The sequence below is a fragment of the Labrus bergylta genome, chromosome 15 (genome assembly GCF_963930695.1).
Source record: "Labrus bergylta chromosome 15, fLabBer1.1, whole genome shotgun sequence".
NCBI classification, from domain to species: domain Eukaryota; kingdom Metazoa; phylum Chordata; class Actinopteri; order Labriformes; family Labridae; genus Labrus; species Labrus bergylta.
Window position 1 is genome coordinate 3624878 of NC_089209.1, and position 26000 is coordinate 3650877.

The 26000-nt window shown below is 42.9% G+C and overlaps 1 protein-coding gene across 2 annotated transcripts in view; it reads left to right on the forward strand.

The window, feature by feature from the left end:
• vash2 (vasohibin 2) overlaps nt 1-21575 on the forward strand; it is a 42195-nt gene extending 20620 nt beyond the window's left edge. The window contains exons 6-9 of one of the 2 annotated variants that reach the window (XM_065963583.1): nt 4561-4798; nt 4886-5029; nt 9730-9848; nt 10110-15380. In XM_065963583.1, coding sequence (XP_065819655.1) covers nt 4561-4798; nt 4886-5029; nt 9730-9848; nt 10110-10146 — 538 coding nt within the window. In that variant the 3' untranslated portion in view covers nt 10147-15380. Of the gene's footprint in view, nt 1-4560; nt 4799-4885; nt 5030-9729; nt 9849-10109; nt 15381-15602 lie in introns of those variants that run through there. The other variant, XM_020654998.3, reaches the window with a different exon arrangement.
• The last annotated feature ends 4425 nt before the right edge of the window (nt 21576-26000 follow it).

Genomic DNA, 26000 nt, shown 5'->3' on the forward strand with positions numbered 1-26000 from the left:
CACAAACAAGCAAAGCTCTGAAAGACAGCGCATACTCAAGTCTTAACAGTTTCAAATGGTTTGTCATTGATAGTGAATGGGGACACAGTGTTTGGAGAAAGAAAATAGAGGATATAGAAAGCTAAGCATCGGGGGAGGAGGGATGAATAGCATCTGTTGTTGTAGCTTGTGGCAGTTGGAGCTGTCTGTCTTCCTGTCCGTGTCTCTGTCTTCAGTCCGTCCTGTGCCGCTGGTTCCTTTCCTCGCCTGTTAACATTGATCTGAATCCTCTCCAGGATATTCATAGTTTAACTTAGGTGGCTTTGTTTGGGGGTTTGTGTGTTTGACTTTAAGTGTCTCATTGTGTTAGCCATCACTGGCTGCTGTTTTGCAAACTAAGGCTACAGGACAAGGCAGATGCATGATGAATAACAATCAGGGTACAAACTTATCTCTGAAGAACATTTTTCTATAAAGAATATCCTGCAGAATTCATGAGGAAATAAATTCACTTTAATAGAACGAGGGCTATTTTCCTTGACATCATGCTGTTTAAAAGTTGAACTCATATTCCAGGTTGCAGGTTCTATGAACAGAGGAAATATGACAGATTGCTTCATTTCATCGCTTCTTGATTGTTCAGCAACTTAAAGGACAATAACATGGGGCTAAATCTCAACAGCACTTTTGATATCCCACTAGCTATGCTAAGTATCAGCTAATGTTAGCATTCGACCACTTCCTCGTTCACGTTACCATACTATACATACACACTATGATGGGAAAGGCATTTATAGATTTAATACTCATGTGACCACTATCATTGTTATAGATATAGGAAGCAAAATAACAATGCTTGACAGAAAGTGGTTTGTGTGTGTGTGTGTGTGTGTGTGTGTGTGTGTGTGTGTGTGTGTGTGTGTGTGTGTGTGTGTGTGTGTGTGTGTGTGTGTGTGTGTGTGTGTGTGTGTGTGTGTGTGTGTGTGTGTGTGTGTGTGTGTGTGTGTGTGTGTGTGTGGATTATTTGCGTGCCTTGGGGGGATTACATGCCAAAAAAAACATCCTCAAAATTTCCCCCAATTTTTTCGGTGTGAGCTTATATGTAAAGGCAGCATGACATTTATATCACACCTTGTTTGCGAACTACGAGCACTTAATGAAGCTGCTTCAAACTCTTTTCCACTCGTCGGTTTGTTTTTTGTCTTAATCACTGCTACATGTATAATTGTACGTATTCACATTATTCAGAAAGAGTAGAAAACTTTAACTATAGAGTTTGTTTGCAGACTTGGATTCCTGTAGTGCCTCCTGAGACCCCCTCCCAACCCTAACCCCCTCTTCTTGTCACAAGAGTGATTGTGGTGTGCCCTGATCCTGGTGCAATAAAACCTGCCTTGTTAAAGTTGATCCCAAAGGGATCCCAAAGGGATGTTGGATAGTTCAGGACTCTGTGCAGACCATTCGAGGTCTGCAATGCCCAACTGGGTAAAAAAAAAGTACTCACAGGCCAGGCTTTGTGAAGTGGATATTGAAAATCCTAAATCGTTTGCGGTGTAAAGATCTGAAGCATGAAGATTTCTTTTAACTGACATAATCCACGAGAACATTGTGACTTGTGAGTCCGGCCCTGGAGTTTGCTGAATGACGACGAAGAGGAGGAAAAAAAGCACATGACTCAGTGAAGAGACGGCGTACAAAAAAAGGATTTTATGCCTTCTGCTATCTGGGATCTTGCTGATTTGAAATTTAACAGGGGGGAGAATGTCAGAGAGAAACTCGAGGAAGAGAGAAGGGGGAGGCTGGGTGGTGGGAAAGTGACAGACAGAGAGAGTGGATTGGATTAGCTCTGCATTATATCCATAGATAAGGTTTCTCACTTACCTGAGAAGTATAGCGGGCGTTTTCTATGAAGCGTTAGAGATGCTCAAATCCTGCCGGCTCTCAGAGCAGTAATAACTGAATAGAAAGATTCATGAATTATAACGATCTTAATATATCTGGTTTCATCGGCTGCGTCAAAATCGACAAGTCACTCTTAGGGGTTTCCGTGGCAACCAAGAGGGGAGATTCAGAGAGAGAAAGAGAAAGAGCCTCTATTAGCAGCGTCACATGTGCTCTATCACGGGAAGTGTGTTTGTTTAATGAAGCATTCATTAGAGAGGAACAACAGCGAGTGTTATGTATCTACAGACTTTGTAGCGTTCAGGCTTTTAGTGTTTCCTTTATAAGGGCGGACATTAAAATCAGCTGTAGGTGGAGCAGGTCAATATTCAACACCCAGACAATCATCATTTGGAGCTGTCTGTTTTTAGCTCTATACAGTTTATTGCATCTTTTCTGCAGTAAAATTACGTAACAAGCTTCCCTTACAGATAAGAACAAGTTATTTAGTACTTCCTTGGCCATGCAACAGAGATTGCACTAAAAGGGAATGCTAGTGTTTTAAACCATAGACCCAACTTTTGCATTATTTAGGGTCCTAATGTTTAATTGGCACAAAATACTTATAATCACTTGAGAAGTTTTCTTGAGAAGTTTTCCCTTACTTAACAGTCTGTAACGGCTGAAATGTAATGTTTCAGGGCAAATGTTTCCTGTAAAAGTACATCGGTGGGTCTGGTTTTTAAAAGGGTTCAAACATGTTTGATATTTACAATTTTGGGTCTGGCCTAAAATAGTGTGTAGCCTGGTGGACATACTTTGTTTGGGCATATTTGTCCTGAATATACTATGGCTAATCTTTAAATCTATTCGAGGACTGTCAGAACTAACCTCCCTATTGCTTTTTAAGACTGCAAAATGCGTAAAAATATGACCCATGTTTCAAAGTATTTTGTATTTTATTGTAACTAGTTGCTCTCTAAGTCGTGTGTCCCTAAGTTCAATGTCTTAACTAAAGACATTCGATCTGACTGGAAGGTGATTTGTATTTTTTAAACGCCGCCCTGTTCAGCCCTGTGTTCTGCTTTTACACCACAGGGGGCACTACAGCACGGAGACACACACACACGGCCATGTTGATACACGTGTGTGTTGTGATATGTGGTCAAGCTGTGTATGATGCCCTCTGTGAATATTTCATGAAAACACAGCAGTGCTGTGGCATCCAGGCTGCCGGGGTGACGGGCAGACATTCTGACCAATGACGGGCCTCCCCGGACCGAAACGAGCAGATGGTGAGCTGGTGGCCTACAAAGATACCGTCCACAGACCTGTGTGTGTGTGTGTGTGTGTGTGTGTGTGTGTGTGTGTGTGTGTGGTTGCACAGATTGCTACAGTTGGATCTCTGTCAGTGTTGGACTCTGTGAAGCTGTGCAGTCCACAGCGTGTGCTCTCTAAATATAAACCTCATTCAGAGTCATTTGGAGTTTTTTTAAGTTTCTGTCTGAAAGTGTTGGACTAGTTTTTGTGAAGCACAAACTCTGGAGTGGCTGAATGATGACTAACTTTTTGTTTGTATCCACGACATGAGTGGAGTGTTTCCATATCACTTCTGCTTTTAGTTAGTCACTGTTTCCACTCAAGATTATTTCCATGTCGTCCTTTTAAAAAAAATCTGAATCCAGGTTTTAAACCTTGAATCAAGTTATTTTTCCGTAGACTTTCCTGAGCAGAGAGAGATTCTGGTTGGATTTTAATGTTTTTTTTTTTTGTTAAATATTGGACTGGAATGCAGTCTTTTTAAGCCCTGCGTCCTCCCACAGTCCAAAGACATGCTTCAGGTTAATCTGTCACTCTTACTGTAATCACCCGTAGGTTAGTGTGAGCGTGAATGTTTGTTTTGTCCCTTTAAGTCAGCCCTGTGATCGATTGGGTGAACCCCCCGCCTCTCGTCCAATCGGCTCGAGCCCCCTGAGACCTTGAGCAGGATCAGCGGTTTAGATGATGGATGAATGGAAATCTTCTATTTTTAGACTATGTTGTTAGACAGGTTTGTATTAGAAAGAAGTGCAAGATGGATAGACAGAGAGATAGATATGCCTCCACATGACATCGGACCCCTCTGATTTACTTTTTTATTTTCAGCACGAATACAGAAAGTTTGACTTCATTCTCTAAATGCAAATAATTAAACTCTCTTCTTCTGGAGGAAATGACAGGTAAGACGAGAAGAAGTCAGTGATCAAGAGATGCACAAAGTAACAACTTATAAACCTTATCACACATATCTTTAACTTTAGTCGTTCTCACATCCTTTTTTTTTGTTCACAGTCTGCTAACAGAAGCTCATTGTTTGTCTCTCTGTCTGTCTTTGTGTCACTGGTTAAATAATAAGAAAACACAACAATGACTCAGAGCGATTCAGTCAGACAGGAGGAACAGCACACACACATACAGTACATGCTGGCGGGCGCTGAGCCTTTGTTTACTCGGCGGTATGTTCATAGTGATCGCCTTCTGAGAGTCCGTCTGAATCTGATTTCACATGACTCCTCTGCTGGGACAAATCCAAACGAATCCACTGACAGTCTCAGGTTTATACTCATATGTTCTTTACTTTCTCCACTCCATTTTGAAACATGCACCAAGACAATCGATCCCCTTATAGAGATACTTCCTTGACTCCCGTGCGTCGACCAGCTACCTGACCAACGGCCTGACGTCTCTCGAGCGTTTCTCCATCAGCTTTAAAACCCAGTTTTCGGGCCACTGCTTCCACCACGTCGTGCTCGGCGTCTACTGCAACGGCCGCTACGGGTCGCTGGGCATGAGCCGCCGCCAGGACCTGATGGACAAGCCGCTGACTCACCGCACGCTGGGGGAGCTGGTGGCCGAGTTCGAGAGCTCCTACAAGCGATACCAGCACACTCTGAAAAAGGTAAAGAGGAAAGAGGTAACAGGTGTGGAGGTAGAATCAGTATGAGTGTGTGTGTTTGATTTTAACCCCCGTCTCTCTCTCTCTCAGGTGAAGATCGGCCTGTATGTGCCTCACGACCCCCACGTCTTCCAGCCAATCGAGTGGAAGCATTTGGTGCTGAACGCTGCCCGACTGGGACCTCAAGAGATGAGGAAGGAGCTGGAGAAACACGGCCGAGACATGAGGATGAAGGTAAATACTGGTAGCACCCATAAAGTATAGATTTTAGTTTTTCAAACGTTACAATCTGAATATTTTCAGGCAGAGTTCCTCTAAATCTCTTCCCTACAGATCACCCCTGAATCCTTACCTTTCACATCTTCTCAACGTTTGTACTTTGCAGCAGTGTTAGCTTGTAAATTAGCTCAAAAACAACACCATCGGGGTGCCTGTAGCATAGCGGTTAGAGCGAGCACCCCATGTAAAGAGGCTTACCCTTTGAGAGCGGGCGGCTCAGGGTTTCAAATCTGACCTGTGGCTCCTTTCCCGCATGTCGTTCCCCTCACTCATTCCTCTGTTTCTGACTCTGTCCTCTCTCCTACCAACAACAAAACCAACAACACCATCTCCCAATAGAGGATTTCTCCTTCCACAAAGATTAAAGGGAACAAATCATACAGCAGGCAGAGGCAGCTAATCTTCTCAGCCCCTTCCATCACGACAGCGCATGCTAACACTGATGGATAGTAAATAATGAGAGGTCGTCCGTTATCTGATGCAGCTGTTTTCTTCCTTTAGCGGGTCACCATCAAAGTGTTCTGTGACTTCATACTCGAGCTGAAACATGAGTAGCTCTGCGCGTACTATTATGTTTTCTTTTCTTTGAGGAAAACACTCCAGAACATCACTTTTATGTCTGCTAGTTCTGTCTGCCGTGTAGGCTCGAGTGATGTCTGAGTGAAAACATTAACTTCACCAGCAGCTGCTTACTTCTGTTATCTCTCAAGAAAAAAACAAAACAATTTGCAGCCTGAAGGCGGGGGGAGAAGCAAAATTGGCACCAAACAACCGGAGGAAAGAGAAACAGGCTGCACTCAATCCACACAATCAATCCAGCAGGACGGGAACGACTGAGCGGAGCCGTTTGGGTTGTTAAACAGTCCTTAGTGGTGTTTCTACTGACGTGTTTATGTGGAGTGTTTTATAAAGCTGGGAACACCAATATGTCTCCTAACATCAGATTCAGTTGGAAACATTCAAACACAGATTCTACAACTTGTTCATGTTGTGACTTTTAGTGTTCTTGTTTCTCCTCCTCTAACTGTGACTGAGTGGAGAGTTTACACAGTGAACAGTGCGACTGATTAGTCTCTCTCTGCTTCAGTGCTTCTGTGTGGTTTGTCTGTGGAAATTCAAAGCTTGATCCAAAGACAACTGCGCCAGTAGAATATCTTGAAGACGCTGGAGGTGGTCTGAGACGCCATCTTTCACCAACCTACAATGCTGTTCTGAATTCTCTCCCACAAACATCTGAAGCTCCATTCCCACCTTGGAACATGTGACTCCAGCGACCCACAGACCTCTGGGGGTTGTAACTCCTCAGCTAACGACTCTGATGTGTGTCACACTTGATCATGCTAATGATCCACGGAGGCTTACATTTCAAGCTCCGTTCAACTAGTTAGATTAGAAATGAAGAAGCCTACTATAACAAAAACAACCCCATGAAAAAAAAACAATGTAGTAAAATCCAGAGCACTTGACATCCTCCAAGTTGTATTATTATTACTATTTAAATCTCTTTTTTTTTAAATCTTATTATTATTTTGGTATTTTATTTGTTTTTACTTATGTTTTTTATATCTTATCTTTTTATTTATTTATTATCATTTAGTTTTTTGTGTTGGTTTGAGGTATGGATAAACATGCCTCAGATTCTTTTTTAATCTGTATTTGAAAAAGAAAAAACCCCAATACAGAGAATTAAAAAAAAAAAAAAAGAAAGAAATGAAGAAGCCTTTCAGAGGATGAAACGTCTTCAAGATCTTCAACCAGTCCAGTTTCCCTTTGGACCATCTTAAAACTTCCATATTCCCTCAAATACTAAAAGCAGTCTCCTCTTCATCTCTATCTAGATAGACATTTGCTGTCCACTGCAGGCTGTCATGTGTTGTTGTGTTGTGATGTGTCACTCATTAATGGACTTCTTTTTTTTTTTGCAACTGAACAAGAGAACCACCTTTGTTTATAATTTTCCATGAGACCACAGAGGGATGAAGTTTCCTCGGGGCTGAGCATGAAACACACACTGTCGGGAAGGATTTAGGGCATGATGGAGAAGGAAGGAATGCACAAGTGTGTGTGTGTTTGTGAAGGAAAGAGGTTGACACAGAGAAGTGGTTTTAGCTTCAACATAGTTTTTATCGGCTATTTCCAGAAGCTCCTTTTTTGTTTTCTTTCCCCACTTTTTTTTCCCCCTGCAGCTCGTATGAACGCAGTATGTGTGTGTGTGTGTGTGTGTGTGTGAGTGTGCCTGTGTGTTGTGTGTGAGAAGCCTGCGTTGGAAAGAGCTATATGGAGTGTCTGCATGTCAGCATGAGATGTAGGTCAGCGAGTTTGCAGCTGTCACACACACGCACACACACACACACACACACAGACACACACACACACACACACACACACACACACACATACACGCACATGAAAGACACAGACAGTCAGACTCTGATCAGCTGTTCAGAGGTTTGTGAGATTTAGGCATAATCTCTACTGTACTCCAGAGAATGTCAATATATTAGAGTGTGTGTGTGTGTGTGTGTGTGTGTGTGTGTGTGTGTGTGTGTGTGTGTGTGTGTGTGTGTGTGTGTGTGTGTGTCTATATTTACACCACTTAGATGTATTCCTGTTCACCCTCTCTCCTAAACAAAAGCCTGTTTAAAGGCTCAGGCTGACATTAAGTGTATTTTATCAAATGAAGAATGGAAACTCAGCGGCGAGCTGTCATTGGCTACGCAAAACACACAACAAAACATCACCATAGAGAACGAGGACAGGCTCGCTGCAGGCACAGTCACCACCACACATGGTATAGATCTGTAGTTCCTGTGAACTACAGATCGACCTTGCTAACAAAGCTAGCTTTAAGTGTTTGCCTACGCCCCCCTCGCTCCTCTCCAGATCTTTAGTCTCAGTACTGACTCTTCTGGTTCCTCAAAAAGCAAGATGGTGAGCACCAAACTGCAAACTTCAAAATGGCATTTGACAACTTCACAATTGTTACGTCCACGTCTTATACACGGGCTGCATCCAAAATCACACACGAGTAGCTAACTACTCTACAAGGACTAGATCTCATATCATTTAATAATATAAATGTTTATGTTGTGAGCTAAAAAAAGACCTGCAGGACATGTGAGATAGGAAAACATTCACACACACACACACACACACACACACACACACACACACACGTAAACACACAGTGACCCATGAATCTTTGAGAATCACATGACCAACATGACCAGCTGTGGAACATGAGCCACTTCCTGATGTTTTACTTTGTCTGACAAAACTTTCCATCCATGTTCATCCTGCAGCTTTGCTCTCCCGCTGAGTGCTTAATGATATCTTCAAATTGGTAGTTTATACACACACACACACACACACACACACACACACACTATTGCACATACACAAAAGCCTTGAATTGTATTTCTCTGTATGATTTATGTGTCACAGCTGCAGTTATCGGAGAATGAGTGAGATAAAAAAATGCGAAAAACACAGCTCCCCCCCTCCACAAAACACACAGACACACTCTCTCTCACACACACACACACACACACACACACACACACACACACACACACACACACACACACACACACAGTCAGAGTGTTTCCTGGGGTCCCATTCATCAGGGCTGCTCTCTCTCTTCCCTGCAGCTGAGGCTCAGCGGTGGTCGTCGGCGTCATGCTAGCTTAATTTCTGTACGTTTAAATACCTAAAAGAAGTCGAAGTAGCTCTTTGAGAGCGTTGGGCCGGGTGGTCTTAAAAAAACAAACAGCATGTGTCTTGTGCTTATCACCATTTTCTCTAGCTGGATGATTCCATGCCTTATAGAGCAGGTTGGTTTCACTGTTATCTGATGATGGCACTGCTGAAAAGACGGCCTGTTGGATATGATCTTAAAGTGAAAACAAAAATCCTTTTATGAGTGTTGACAAGACAAAAAAGAAATTCAAAGGTGTCACCTTGTTTGACATTTTGTAGGTTATATGAAAAATGAATTATGAGGAGAGTTATTGTGAGTAACTTTGAAACGATTGTCCAGGAAAAAGGATTCACAACAAGCTAAAAGAAAAGGACAACATGCATGAGGCACATTTAGCAGACACAAAGCAACAACAGTGTTGATTTAAAGCAACAACATGGAACTTTTCCACCTTAAAATAGAAGTTTCAAAGGTCGATTTGATGGCACAATAACTTTCAGAAAGGAGAGCGGTGTCTCTACGATGTCCACAGCTCGGCCCGATTGTCCGTTTACTGCGCTATGTAACTTTGGCAGCGGGTCGAGTACATCTCGTGTGTACGGCTCCGTCAAGCTGTCAGACGGTGCAGTCACACTCAGAGACCTTAGGTGGGCGCCAAAGTGCACCAAGGCAAGTCCTACATACTGGTGCTTTAATGTAGCAGCCCAGCGTCTGTCCAATCATGATATCTCCTCAAAATAACATCACTTGACTTTTTTCACCAGTTAGTCAAATCTTCAGCAGCTGTTTGGTGCTGAACAGGAGGAGCCTATAGCTGGTTTATAAGTGAGACTGAACTGTGTGGAAAAATGATACTGCCAAAACAAAGAGCTAAAACAGGCTAAAAAACATCTTCATATGAGGGAAAGAATAGTGAGATTGATGATTGCTGCTTCATGTGACTCTCTTTCTTCAGATCCTCAAATCATCCAGTGCCCAGTCACCAATCAAGGAGCGGAGCCGGGGGAAATCCTTATCGCCACGCCGACGACAGATCAGTCCCCAGCGACGCTTCGCACATCGCAGAGACAAATCGTGAGTGTTTTTTTATTTTTTTTATTTTTTAATCACTTTTCTACTTCCTGCTTGAGACAGTTTCAGCAGCTCATGAGAATAATACCCAGTGAGATCACCGGTGTTTGAATAGTGGATGTGGGAGTTTATCCCTCGTGTGTGTGTGTGTGTGTGTGTGTGTGTGTGTGTGTGTGTGTGTGTGTGTGTGTGTGTGTGTGTGTGTGTGTGTGTGTGTGTGTGTCCCTCTCTCTCTCTCTCTCTCTTCACCGCTCTGCTCCTCAGGTCAAGGAGAGTTTATATCTCAAGTCTCTGCTGCTGACAGCTCAGCATTATCGCCCATCAGACAAGCCCTTGTTCTGTTCAGCTGACTCTAGGGGTTGTCATCATGGTGTGTGTGTGTGTGTGTGTGTGTGTGTGTGTGTGTGTGTGTGTGTGTGTGTGTGTGTCTTCCTCTGTCTGACTTAGAGGAAGGATGTCAGGCCTCTGATTCAGCGAGAAAACACTCATCCACACACAGAATGAAAAAGAGGACCGTACAGCACCAAACCCCATTGAGAAATCAGAACATTTAAAGTTTCTTTGCTCTCTCTTCACCACACACTCTATTACAATACCACACAAGGTCTTGTTTGAATCTGTGGGAGCTGCTCTTTCATTTGGCAGTAATGTGGTCCAAACATTTTTCGAACAACTGGATCTTTTTAATCGATTATAGTGTACTCGTTCCTGAAATTACAGTTAGTCTTAATAGACACATGTTCACACACCTTTATGAATCTGTCGCCTTGCTTTGAAGCCGTGTCAAACTAGTAAAAAGGATAAATTGAGTCATATAATCTAACAAAAGTAATACCTTCCATCTCCACCGGGCCGGACGAGACAGTGTGTTGAACCTTCAGTTAAAGACCAGGTGCAGGAGATTCTTTCAGAGTGAGCAGCAGCTCTTCAAAACAGGGTGACTCAACACTCCGCTTCAATGGCAGGAAAACTTTTCACACACACACACACACACACACACACACACACACACACACACACACACACACACACACACACACACACACACACACACACACACACACACATGCAGGACGCTGAGTGTGTTTATGTGTGTGTCTGTCAGCTGTGTGGTGGGATGTAACACAATCCGACAACAGCTGCAGACCAGCCGTACTGCAGCGTCACCACAAACACACACACACACACACACACACACACACACACACACACACACACACACGAACGCTGCACCAGAATTAGCGTCTTCCCGCTGTTGCCATTTGACGTGGCACTGTGCTGACCTTTCCCGTGAGGAGTTTAAATTATGTACATCTGAGCTGGTTTTAAGATCAGTCAACACAACAAATCACAAAAAGAATCCCAACATATCATTTCATATCATTTGTACCGTATCTAAACATAAAGTCCTAAAGTCCGTCAGATAGAAAATAGAACACTATTTTTTGTTATTTTTTGTTTCAGTTATTGGAAATTAAGAGATTTTCTGTGTCATCCTCATTTATCCCTCTAACGTTTCAAACAGTGATGGAATTGTATTTCTATCGTTCAAATTTTTATACATTTTGAATACAAAATAATAAACTCAGAATACTTGTTTATTAATGAATTAAGAGACAATAGAAGTTGTTGCTTTAATATACAAACAATAATGTGCTCCTCAAACTGCTTAAACTTGTTTTAACATATTACAGTAAATAAAGGAATCGAATCAGATGTATTATGTCCACCTTGAACTGTCACAGGAGGAAAAGTAAACACATTAGTTTGGCTTTTTTTTTTTTCACACGTTCATAAATATGTGAAATGAAATCCTGTAAATCCAGTCTGATCTTCAGGTCAACTTGAGCCTTGTAGTTTTTCGTGATCTCACTTCCTGTCATCAGTATTCATCCTCTGAAGGACATTCATTTTTTATGATCTGGTTCAGTGACGAGGTGAAACAGCTAAAACTCATTATCACACTTTACTTTTCGATCTGCCCTCGTGCCGGTGAAGGCCCCTGTGTCCACCTGGGGGGAAAAATAAGTGCTGGCTGTGCGCTCTGGAGCGATTGGATGAAGCGCTTGTGCTGCACGTGCGTCTTGTCTCTATGACAACAGCCTCTGTATGACCGACTATGCTCTGTTGTTCTCTGGATGTTTTATATTTGAGATCTTTTTTTTCCCTTCACCATGAGCTTCAAACGGAGGATACTGTCTGAACACGGAGCGAGGAGGATGGGGGTCCAGAGCACGATCTGTAGGAGAAAAAATATATTTTAAAAAGAGCGCCAGTGCATCAACAGCAACCTTCTGAAAAGTTGAGAATCTGAAAGATTTTTTTTTTAACTTGGAGTGGCCGCTCAAGGAAGGAAAAAAGACGCTGAGCTCTGCGTTTTTTCTCTGCTGCTGCCAACGCTCTCTCCTCTTTGAAAACACCTGAAAAAAAGATGTTGGCGATCAGAAAGAAAAGCGCTAGGTGGACCCGGGGCCTAACAGAAGTATGTTAGAGAAAAGGACCGTGTGTCTGTTGAGTCTAATGAGACGTTAACATTGAAAAAGTTTCTTTATGAGCTTCATCAGATTCTTCTCCCCTCAGGGTTCAGTCAGACTCGTGGTTATTTTAATCTTTATAAAAGTTAATGTCATCAGTTCACAGAAACAGTACACTGCCTCTCTTTAAAGCAGCTGAACGTGGTACTTAAAAAGCTATTACTGTAATCATCAGAGCACTTAGACACTGAACAACGTGCTGCCTCTTCAACAGAGACACGCTGTAATAACCTGCTGCGACTCCCACACGCTTCAGCAGCACACGGTACAAACTGCTTTACAGCACAGGAAGTGAAGGGAATGAAAACATGAAAACTTTATGCAATGAGCAGCTCCTCACTTAGATACAGTGAAAGAACGCAAAGAAACAAGAAAGTTTAAGATAGCAAGAAGAGTGATAGAAGGAAATGAGGGAGAAACGAAAAGGGGCAAGAAGAGAAAGAGGAGAGGAGAGACACGAGAGGAGAGGAGGAGGGGAGAGGAGAGGAGAGGAGACAAGAGGAGAGGAGAGATGCAAGAGGAGGGGAGGAGGAGAGGAGACAAGAGGAGAGGAGAGACACAAGAGGAGAGAGGAAGACAGAAGAGAAGGAGAGGAGAAAGGAGGAGAGACACAAGAGGAGAGGAGGGAGGAGAGGAGAGACACGAGAGGAGAGGAGGGAGGAGAGAAGAGAGGAGAGACACAAGAGGAGAGGGCCTGGAAACAGCAAGACAGGAAGAAATGGTAAATGGAGAGAAGAGGAGGTTCTGCAGATTGGCTTCAACAAATAACTCTTTTCCTTGATGTGTCAGAAGGAGAGAGAGAGAGCGAGAGAGAGAGAGATGGAAAGCTTCAGTCTAAGAAATGTCTGAAGTGGAAGGATGAAGAAAAGAGTGAGGGAAGAAAGAGAAGATGATGAAAAATGAAAAAGAGGAGGGGGGAAAAGGAGAGAGGAAATATCACAGAGGATTCAATCGGATTCTTTGAGCAAAATGAAAGAGTGGAATCTGTTTCTCCCTTTACTTCTTCACTCTCCTCCTCTCCTCCTCTCCTCCTCTCCTCCTCTCCTTCTCTCCTCCTCTCCTTCTCTAGACGTCAAAGGTTCTCTGCAGACTAACATTTTTCTTTTTACACAAACTTTTCTCACCATGTTTCACCCTCCAGATTCAGAACGTGGATTCAGTTTGTTCTTCAGACAACATTTATGACAGTTTTATCCGGCTTGGGTGACATCTTTAGTTTCTAGTTGAATGTTGCTGTTTTTTCTGCATGTTTGACTCAAACCAGAAAAACAAACATAAAAACCTCTGTGTCAGATTCTTGTCGTTTTGTAACTCATGAACGATATTAAACTGATGATATTTGTTAAAGTTATGGACGGTGAGGAGAGCTTTCTGGACTCAGTGTGAGTCACTTTGAGGTTCTTTTTAGACACAAGTAAACATTCCTTTGCACAATAACAACCCAGGGCCCTCCTCTCTTTGAAACGCCTTGATTGTCACAGCACGGTCATGTTGAAACTTAAAATACACTCAGACGCTCTCGGCTCCGTCAGATAATCTCTTCAACAACAGAACCTTTGAAAGTCGCTTTCCTCCACGATGACACGGCGCTGTTATCCAGAGAGGGGTTAGATATTTTGGTCTTTTGGTTTTTATTATTTTTAGTATTATTATGTATCGTTTATTTGTTCAGGACAGTTACAACATACAGAGACAAACTGAAAACAGCCATCAATGTGAGTGTCTTAGTGTTTATTAACAGACTCGAGGAGAGCTGAGAGGTAGAACGTAACCGTCAGTGATTATCTTACAACGATTCACTTAGAGCTGGGTGTTGTCCACAACCTCACAATTCAACTGGATTTCCATTCTTTGGGTCACGATTCGATTCATTTTTTATTTTTTTAATTTGTTCTGTACATGTCAAAACACACAACAGAAAAAGTAAAAAACAATTCACACTTTGTCCCATGTACGGAAAGGAGCAGGGAGAAGAATACATCTTGTTTTGCCTGCCCCCCCCCCCCTTACTCAAAAAGCAAACTATAAATATCTGGATGGTTCTGTCCAAATTACAATCAATGAATGAATATCATGCCAACATAAAACAAATCTGATAATTCAGTCTTCACTTCCTCAGAAATAAGACGGAAAACACACACAGAATACACTAACTGCCAGCTGCATACAGTCTGATCACTTTGTTCTTATACATTTTCTTAAACTGAAATTTCTGAACACAACCCTTCAAATCATTATTTAAAGAATTCCACAATTTAATTCCAATGACAGAAATACACTTCTGTTTTAAAGTTGTCCTTGCAAACTGATTTGATATCGATCAATATGATTCGATATCGATTTATTAATCCAAACAGATGACAGGAATACCAGATAAGTCATCGCAGTACCTTCTGATGTTTGTTAAATAATGATGTGAGCATTGTTTGTGTTTGTTTAAAACAAACTGACTCTAAAATGTATTTTATCGTTGCATTATTCTTTAATAAACAAAGAATAAAACATCAAAGTACAGTGTGATCTAAAGTTTCACGATTGTGCCTGTGAATGAATTCACAGCACTAACAGTGCCCCCAGTGGAAAAGGGGCGGCATTACAACAAAAAAATGTATCTCAAGATTTCCCCTGAATCAATATTGAATTGGGAAAATCGATATTTTAAAAGCAGCCCTAGATTCAGCTCTCGTTCATGTTTTTAAACCGACTTCTGCGTGCAACTGCAGCCATCAATCTCCTCTTAGAAATGTGTTCTCAACTCCGACTCAAGTCTAACTTCTCAAGTTGCATCGGGACTCAAAAAAAAAAAGTGAAACACACGGAGAAGTAGGACGTGGCTGGAAGTCATTCGTCGCTAACCGCTGGTGACAACAGAAGCCCTGAAAACGTTTGAAAGCTTTGCTAAACGAAAAGTCTGATATGTTAACAACCTGATGATTAATGAGCGATGTAAGTTAATGTTAGTATGGAGAAAGTTAAGGATGTATTCAGTGAGTGTTAACCCTCTCTCTCTCTCTCTCTCTCTATCTCTCTCTCTCTCTCTCTCTCTCTGTCTCTCTGTCTCTCTCTCTCTCTCTCTCTGTGTCTCTCTCTCTGTCTGTCTCTCTCTCTCTCTCTCTCTCTCTGTCTCTCTGTCTCTCTCTCTCTCTCTCTCTCTCTCTCTGTGTCTCTCTCTCTCTCTCTGTCTGTCTCTCTCTCTCTCTCTCTCTCTCTCTCTCTCTGTCAGGCCGGCGTCGGTGGAGAGGAAACCTCCGGAGCTCAGCACTCTGAACGACGGATACCAGATCCGCATCTGATCCTCCTGCTTCACCTCACAGTCTTCTTTCAATCCACCCTGCCTTCATATCCACCCTGATCCGAGACCCGCCACCCCGTGTTTTCAGGAGAGGAGTCACTGCAGCACGGAGAGAAACTCGGCTGGATTTTACTCACACCAGGTGGATGATAAAAACAAAAAAAGAGCTTTTGTGAGCAGGAACTGAAAGAACTTGTTAGAAACTCAAGACAGAATGTGACAGTGGGGTCTGGTTTTTAAACCTAAAGGTGGTCACTGAACGGACTAAGAGTTCCTGACAACCGCTCTGACACTTTTCAACCGAGTAGCTTTAGAACTTACCCTCAAGTTCAGAAGAAGTTCTACCGATTTAAACCCGGATCAAATCGACTGACGGGAGGAGAGTTGTTGAGTCCTGACAGTAGATTTATCCAAACTTTTCAGTAATCCTTCAGAGACTGAGTGTCTCTGAGTCGTGCCTAAAAAAGAAACTATCTGTCCTGATCAAATATTAACAATATTTAAAAACTGAGTTTGTGCTTAAATAAAAGACCCCCCAAAGACATCGTAGAGTCGACTGATCAGAGCGGGCGAGGCTAGAATAAGAAGAGGACGTTCAATAAAGTATGCTGGGAAATCAAAGCCTTAGAGAGTGGATAGAGAGGAAACAGAGGGATAAAAGAGACGAGGAGAGGAGAGGAGGAGACGAGGAGACGATTCACTGCAGGAGATCAGAGGGCGATCATTAGAGCACTGCGGCAAACCTCCTGTCCCCCCACCCTCTTCTTCTTCTGCTCCACTCTTTCTCCCTCTGTTGACACAAAACTAAACACATCAACACCTCTATGTCTCTATCAGAGCGTTCAGAAAGTTTAGGAACCCCCGGCTCTAGACAAAGATGAGAGAGCAGGTTTGAGCACAAATCAGTTTCTCTAAAGCCAAAACAAGTCACTCACGACAACTGTAACCGTGGTTACCGAAACCTCTACAAAGTGATGCTGTTAGTCGTAGTAAGATGCACGAGAGAACCAGTGGAAACGCTTGTTTTAGTGGTGAGACAGGGCCAGCAGAAGGTGAGCAGAGCTTCGGCCAAACTCAGCTGCAGGCGACTCGTTTGTGTCACACATTCATCCAGCTGTCCTCACATCTGGAGTTCAGCTGCAGCCGGTTAGTCCTCAGAGAGAGGCAGACCGGGAGTGGAGACAGATGTCGATGGCTAAGTGAGAACTAAACGCTCCATTGAAGACAGATTTATTTGGCAGAGGCTCTGTGCATACTGTCAGCGTGTCCGGACTGCAGCCTTACAGCCAATCAGAGCTCTGAGGTGTCTTATTGGTCACAAAATGAGTTTTAAAAGTGTTATTAAGACCTGTCATGTTGTGATCTAAACAATTAAACAGACTTATTTCTTTGTTCTTCTGTAACATGAGGGTAATCATCCGCTCTGCTTTATGTTGAAGAATCAAAGCAGTGAAGTTTAACGTCATACAGTTCTTTCATGATGTATTCCACAGTTTCAGTTTTTGAGCAGGAGATTTAAAAGAGGGACAGGAAAGCCACGAGTGTTTGAACCGTCCAAAAATCCAATCGAGTTTGAATTTGATTGTGTTTTTTTGTGTGTGTTTTTTTTCGGATTCTCCTGTTGAGGCCTTCGATGAATCTCACAGCTTGAGATCTCCCGTCACGCTGATATCAAGGATGAGGCAGTAAATGTTGTTAAAGCTTGAAATGAGAGAAACACTCTCAGAGAGAAGAACATCACATATCAAAGCATCGGTTCTTCTCACACTGTCGAACGCAGACACAGTTCAGAGGTTTGACGTTTTATTCATGTTTGATTCATCCACAGAATGTAGTGTACAGGGAGAAGCCTTCAGACAACTCTACAGTCAGATGTGTTTAAGTGAACAAAGACGAGCCCCTCCCCTCCAGGATAACATCCATAAATTCAAAAGGCTACTTTAAGTGAAGTGATGATGAAACTTTTTCACCTTTCCACTTCTTTAGACTTCATCTGAAGGATTACCTTGAAGTAAAGTCTGTTTTTTGGTGTTACATCTCCGTCCATCCAAGCTGCACCAGGCAGGTTTTTGTCTGGAAATGATCGAACATCAATGTGACAGAAGACAAAAAGTCACTTTGTGAAGGCTCTAGTAGTGCTTTTGGAACGATGTTTTTTAAGCCCGGCGTACACTGTGAGATTGTATAAGTCAGCTGGGATGTCAGCTCACTCTGAACGACTGAATCGTTTACGACGCACAACCACAGTTCACGATTTATGTGCTCACTCTGTAGGCTACAACCTGAGAGCTCAAGCTGTACGAGTTACATCAGGACGGGCCATTCACAATTGTCGATAGATGTGAGTGTATGTCAGCTGTCTTAAATGCACGGCTCAAATACACACACCAGCAGAGAGAGCCTCTCATCTCTCTCACACACTCAGCATCACCGAAATACACGAGCAACAAAATCACAACAAATGTTCCCTGTCAGCTGGAGGTCAGCTGATATTACCTGCCGATGTTTCTTTCATGATTGGTGGAGGACAGATTAAACAGGCATGCCTGCTGTTGCCATGGTGATTTTGGACATTGTCTGTCACTTCATGTGCAGACACAGTCAGGAAAAGAGTTCGGAAGTAAGTCAGGGAATCGACTCGTCGCTCTAATGTCAACGTGCTAATGTACGACCAAAATATCAAACATGCAAGAAAAACATCCGACCATCTTAAGACTCAAAAATCTTTTCTAAATCCCCTGAAATCATACAGAGTACGCCCGGCTTAAGCTGTAACCAGGACAGGGATGAGCCTTCTCTGTTGGTTTGATGCTCTTGGTCCTTTCATGATTCGGTGGAGGAAGTTTAAAATGGCACCAACAGATCCACAGAAAGACAGCGAGCAGCCATATAAGGGTGTTTCACGGGGTACCTTTGAATGCTAATAAGAAACCTGCCTGGTGCAACTTCTACGTCCCATATGACGGAGCAGAGAGGATCTTTACATGTCTGTAAACGTTGCCTCATTCTTCTTCTCTTGTTTTTGTCTCATGATTTGTAATCCAGAGGACTTCAGGAGTCCGAGCTCGGGATTGTTTCTGAATTCTGAATTCTGTCTTTTGATTGTTTCATCTCTTTTTCTTTGAATGTTTCACGCTCACTGAACAAGTTTGTTTGTTGCCAACATACAAAAGAAAAACCTTACAGACGTCATCATATCCTGGCTTTTTGATTCCCACAGTGAGCTATGCACGCCCTGCGAGACAGCAGACTAAGACTAAAAAAAAAAACACAGAAATCCTCGTCTTCCACTCTTCAAAACATGGAGGAGGAGGCTGTTTGTGGCTCGATCTACACAAAAACAAATCACATTTTTTTTAAATCTGCAAAGACAGAAATGATCAGATAGCTCGACTCGCCCAGTTTTTAGCCACTCAGAACTCGCAACTCTTCTGTGTAGATCCACACGGAGCCATCCTCACTGACTTTTCCTTTCTATGTTTCTGATGTTTGGCCAGCAGTGGACCATAGCACAGCCCAGAGAGAGAGAGAGACCTGACTCTCACATCTCCACCTCTGGCACCAAACAACCAGCTCGTAGTGTTCATATCTGAATCGGAGGTTTTAGTGTTCATCAGCTTTCAGGAGAAGCACAAAGCTGCTTTGATTGTTCAGACTTCCTCAAAGTTTCTCACAGAGGAACAGACAAAGAGTTTAACGCTCTGAAGTGGAAACATATCTTTGGATTTCTTCCTTCAGGAAAGACTTACGCAGATGTTCAGATGTTCTGGATGATGTTTGAGGGTTTTCTGGATCTTCACAAAAGCAGATTCAACATTTACATTTTACAAAACAGACGAAAAACAACGGACTCTCTGGATTAAAAGACAAACACGGACACTCCTCTTCTCGACATTTCCCCAAACAACAGTTTAAAACATGGACGTAGAGACGATTAAAAACAACAACAGGAAACGCTGAACGTCAATGTAGCGACTGGACGCTGCTTTTTGTGACTGAATGTGTTCTTTATTGTGTTTCTGGTTTGACTTGTTGAATCTGTTCGCTCAGAAGGTTTGGGTTCGGGTTCTTTGATTGTACTCGATCACTCTGAATGAGAAGGATTTGTTTTAAAAAAAAAGAACATCTTGTGTTTGTAGCAGGTGTTTTTATGGCCTTTTGATTTGTTCCCAAAGTGCTGATACCACGTTTCTCTAATCATGTCCGCCCTTCACCTACTCTCCTGTTAATGTGATCTATATTGAGCCACACAAGGGAACTTTTTACACGCTGGACATTTGAGGTTAAGGATACCTTGAATCTCTTCACGCTCAAATCAGCAGCCTTCATAATTTCATCTCAGTAACTCCCGGTCTCTCTTATAAACACCGTTAGCAGACATTAGCTGTGGAGAAGACCGAGCGAGACGAGTGAAAGATCGACACGCATCAATGCAATGTATTCACTCCATTTCCCCGTGATAACGAGTAATCTCCGATTGTTTTCTCGAGGTCTCAACTTCTCAACAAAAAAACAAAAATAGCCGTCATCACGTCTTTGTGCATTCTCACTGATTCTGCGACGGCGTCATATTAGTGTCTGTGAAGTCTCATTGCGTTCGACGTTGCAGAAGCGCGGCACAGCGGGAGCTCCACATACACACACAGTCAGGTATGCACACACACACACACACACACACACACACACACACACACACCTCGCTGACTCAGCTGTAACGCCTCTGTTACCAAAGTCGGTTCAGAGGACGGTTCTATTTGTCCGCCAATTACGCCACAACATTCAGATTGAAGGTGAAACAGCACAGAGGCATTAGTATCGGCGGTCTGAATTGGTTTTTAAAGTTGATAGAAAATATCCCTTTAATCATGAGGACACCAGCTCTGTTATCTCAACGTTATGAGAGAAGTTATTCCACTGTGACGGGAAAAAAACAGCTTTGATATCCTGTGATGACGAGAAAGTCGAGATCTTGAGAAAACAACTCAGATTAACGAGAGAGCCAGTTTTGATGTCTAACAAACAGGAAGTGAATCATATTGTGGGAAGATGGATTAAATACAATGTGTGGATGGATGTCCTATTAAGGCTTCCGTCGAATCTTTCCCTGGACAAATAAAAGCTTTTTATGTTTGAATGACGTAAACAAAATAGTTTTCTTTCCTCCCAAACAGCAGCCGAACATTTAAAGCCCCTCAAGCAGAAAAAGAGTCAAAATGGAGAAATCAGCTGGACGTGAAAAATGTTGGACGTGAAGCATCCAGTGTCTCAGCAGAGCGGCTTTAATCAGATCCAAACAGCTCGAGTTCAGTGGTTCAGTCAAATCTGTTTTTGTCACCACACCACAGGAGAGGTCTGGTTTCCACTTCAAGATGTCGACTGTTTGGATGACTCCTCCTCCTTTATTTTTTTAGTTTCTCCCTCCGGGTCGTTGCTTCATCATGTTCTGTTTCTCTTCTTTCAAACATTAGGAAGGAAGAGACGGTCAAACTTTGGAGTCTGATGTTGCAAAAAAATCAGTGGGATTTGTGTGTGTGTGTGTTTTTTTTTGGGGGGGGGGAGGGGAGGGCGCTGTTACAGCATTCAACCAGCGTCTGTGATCAAGGCGAGCTCACTGGACTGACAGGAGTGTAAAAAGTTGGACTGAGAATCCCCCCGAGTGATGATTCGACTCATATTTTATTTTTGGGATTCTTATTTTGAAAGGGCGTCGATGCAGCTTCCTGTGGTTTTGTATTCCTGTGGAGATCAATAATCAGTACGAGGAGGTGTGACACGTCCCGGTCGTTATTATGATTACTGTAACTCCTCCCACTGTGATGATGTCAGTGGTTTGAAAAGCAGCTGTTTTTACGGACAACTGTAGCAGCATGTGTTTTAATAAAGGATCTATGTTTTTAAAATGTGTCTGCTTTGACTCATCAGTGGAACATTTCTGCACTTTTATTCTCTGATGATGGTGACACATACTTTTTATCTAGCATATTGTTGAAAGTGTCAGTCAGCTGCACCTCAAACTTTAGCAGATTTTAATCAGCATTTCTACTTTTAGGGAGTTTGTTGTTCATCCTCAGAGAGTCAGGTTTAACTGTTGCATCCTCAAAATGTGGAAGTTCATTGCTCTTTTTATTGCTTCCTCTGTTGAAGCGGCTGGCGTTTCAGTTCCTCCACCGTCGTCTGCACACGGCTCAGAGTGATGCAGCATGCAGACTGGAGAAGAGGAGAGAAGATCGATGTCCAGTTTTAAAATAAAGAACTCTGATGTTTGACTTTCAGGTGTCAGAAGAAGTTTAAAAGAGAAGATGCAAAGAAAGCGAGCTAAAGGAAATCTTAACAAGAACTTGTGTATGGACACGTTCTCTCTCTCTGCTCCGTCCTGTGTTTGTTTAGGAGACGGTGATCAAAGCTGAGCGTGCATCAGCAAGAAGACTCGAGGTGACTCTGAATGTGAGGATCAGGCTGCAGCAGCTTCATCAGACTTCTGCAGGAAACGAGAGAAACACGAGGGATGACAGTCCTGTGTTCTCTGACAGCACGCCACAGCCCCCGCTGCTCATGAAATAATCTGCTTACATCCCACTGCAGACGAGAGAGAGAGAGAGAGAGAGAGAGAGGGAGAGAGAGAGAGAGAGAGAGAGAGAGAGAGAGTCAACAGATTTGAAGAAATAATCCGTCATTTCTCATCTCTGCAGCAGCTTATGGATGGAAAGGCAGCGGAGGCTCACCTCGCTCCACGTGTGTGTGTGTGTGTGTGTGTGTGTGTGTGTGTGTGTGTGTGTGTGTGTGTGTGTGTGTGTGTCTCCCTCTCTCTCTCTGATGTGAGGATGAAGCTGTTCTATGAGCTGTCAAGGTGAAATCAAAGAATCCCACTTCAGCTTTTCATGAAATCTCAATGAAGAGAACCTAAAACCTCAGTGAGTGTATCTCTAAAGTCTCATTAATATCTCATTAAGTGTTATTAAACACTTTCCCTGTCAAGGCCAGATAATCTACAAATCAGATCTACAGGAGGCGATCAATACACAAACTCATGTTCTACCTCCTGCTGTTACAGAGAGAAAACTAAGAGCTCTCTCTCTCTCTCTCTATTTCTCTCTCTGTATTTCTCTCTCTATTTCTCTCTCTCTCTCTCTCTCTCCCTCTCTCTCTCTCTCTCTATTTTTCTCTCTCTCTCTCTCTCTCTCTCTCTCTCTCTTTCTATTTCCATTAAAGTCACTTTTTAATCTAAAGTAGATGAAGCTCCTGTTATTGAGAGACATGCTTCTCACACACACACACATACTGGATACACACACCTGTGGACTAGTAGAGATGTCAGAGCGGGGATCCTACACAGGGGGCGCACGAGAGCAGTTGAGGGTTCAGTGCCTTGCTCAAGGGCAACTCAGCAGTGCCCAGGAAGTAACCAGTCACCTCTCCAGTTACCAGAACAACTTCTAGACTTTGGTCTGCACCGGGAATTGAACCGGCGACCCTCAAGTTCCCAAACCTAACAGAACTCAATACCAGGGCCATTACACGCATTGCAACCTCAATAGAACAGGACGTCACACACCCACTGAACACTCACCTCGTCCCACTCCCCTCAGGACGGAGGTACAGGGCAGGTGCAGGACTCCCCCCCATGGGTGACAATAAGGTCTAAAGTAAAATAAGTCCCTACAGTCTGAGCTTCTGTCGGCCCATATGAATTCAAATAGATTCATTTAAAACATCAAACTGGTTTGATTTCACCAAACTATCAGCTGATTGAACCTCACTGCTCCGTCCCTGGTTAGTCTACGGTTAGCACAAAGCCCTCTGCTGCCATCTAGTGGTCATTAACTAAACTACCACATAACAATATTTCTCTCTCTTCAGAGCCTCAGCGGGTTCAGCAGGTTCAGGAGGAGTTTGCATAGAAATGTGATGAGCTCAAACTTTTCTGCTGCAGGTTTTAGTGACATCAGAGCAAAAAATAAATACAGTAAAGTTATTTTCAGTGTGCCACAGAGCTTTTCATTTGTTATTCATGGAATGTTCCTGTAACCGTACAGGCTGTGCACAGGGTACCCTGTTGGCCATTTAGATAAGTATATATATATTGGGGCGCTGGTGGCCAAGTGGTTAGGTCATGCACTCCCATGTTAGGCTACAGTCCTCCAAGCTGGCAGCATGGGTTCAAATCCGACCCCACTCTCTCTCTCTCTCTCGCTCTCTCTCTCGCTCTCTCTCTCTCTCCCTGGTTTCTGGCTCTAACTACAGATCAAAGTCTGGACTTAATGGCAGATCTAGATCTGTGATGCATCTTTAAAACGAGAGTGTTTAGTATCTTTACGTCATTCAGGGTTGAAGAGCTGATGTGTGTGATTTTGCAGCTTTACTCAAATGTTTACATCAAGTTTTCAAGTCTTATCCTGTGTGTGTGTGTGTGTGTGTGTGTGTGTGTGTGTGTGTGTGTGTAACCCCTGGTGGACGCTGCTATAAGAACAAACATCAGGGAGTCTCAGAGGCCCGTTGAGAAGCAGCGGAGCGTCTTGCTGCAGTGCAGAGTGATGCTCAGAATACCAAGAGGTCTGCGTCCTGAACACGCCGTGTTTGTGAGGAAACTGCTGCAGCCATCTGTCACCATCACACACACACACACACACACACACACACACAGTGGCAAAATAAAGACATATATGTAGGAATGCATGGTGCATTACATTTTTCTGATTACAAATACATAAAGAAACCATCAGAGCTCGACTTCTCATGAACCTGAGACAAACACGACTCGCTCCCATCACACTGAAGAGGACTAACGGAGACTCCCTGCAGAACAGCTGTCTCCTGACTCACAGCTTTTTCTCCAAAGACAAACAAACAAACAAACAAACGAGGGGAAAGTGGCTAACTCATGTTTTTTTATGAGCAACAGAAACAGGCGTGTGTGCACAGAAAGGAGGACACGGTGAGGACTCTGGAGAGAACACTGTTTTTCTAGGTGACAAAATAAAAGTGTCTCCCTGCCGACCACTTTAAAAACTCTTAGTTTTTAATGAGTTTCCAGCAGCTGCCTCAATGAGATCTACTTTACGAGGAACTAGTGGTTAGTTTGTGCACCTCGTGTACGGAGGCTGTGGTCCTTGACCGTGGGCTGTGGGCTGACCAGGTTCAAGTCCGACCTGTGGCGCCTTACCTGCATTTCATTCCCCACACTCTCTCTCTCTCTCTCTTTCTCTTGCTGTCTCTCTCTTTCACTCGCTCTCTCTTTCTCTCTCTTTCACTCTCTCTCTGTCTCGCTCTGTCTCTCTCTCGCTCTCTCTCTCTCGCTCTCTCTCTCTTTGGTTTCTGACTCGTATCTCTAAAATGAAGGCATAAAAAGCCCCAAAACAAACCTTTCAAAAGTATATAAACATTCTTTAAATCAAAGCAGTGGCCTTAGATGTGCTAATTTTGCAATGACAGTAGGAAACCTCCCTAAGGGGACCCCACATGACAGCACTCACTCTCAGCGCTGCGTGCATTATTGCTGTGAAGGAAGAGAAGTGTCAGATTTTTATCCTCGGGCCCCAACAGCCTCTAAAATCACCGCTCTAACTGTCCATGCACTTTGAACACAATGACAACACAAACATTTAAAATAACAATAAACTGAGCTTACCGACATTTTGAAAACTGCACATCGCTGTGGAGCGGTGCAGGAAGTACTTACAGACTTTATTTCAACATTAATACGCTGCAGATATTTATTTAAAATGCTGTTTTACAGAGTAACAGGTACAGACATGTTAGTTTATATTCTTAAGGTTAAACTTTCTTCTTCTACTTCTTTAATGTGTTACGGGGTTTTTATAAAGAAGTTGCTCAATATCTGTCACCAAACTATTTACGATACAGAGACAAAAAAGCCCGACCGATCGGCCGATATTATCACATCCAGTGACTATCTGTATCGGCTACTTTATCACAGATATTTGCCGATATTACCCGATTTATTCACCAAACAGCATTTTATTTAAATTCATTGTATTACACTAGCAGTTCTCTCTGTCAGCAGCAGAGGGCGCTGTATGGATTACAACAAACATCATCATTCTCCAGCGTGTGGAGCGATGAACATACATCTACACAGCATTAGAGGGATTAACACACTAAATGTGTATTTCTATATCTTTATTTATCTCTATAGACAAAATATCAGATTTTTTCTCTCTCTAATATCGATATCAGACACAAAAATCTCATATCGGTCGGACTCTAACAAAAACAAACACACCAGCATTCAAAACTAATTTAAACTAAACTGAAATGAAAAACAAGTTAAAAGTAATGAATTAAATATCGACATACAGATTTAAATAAATG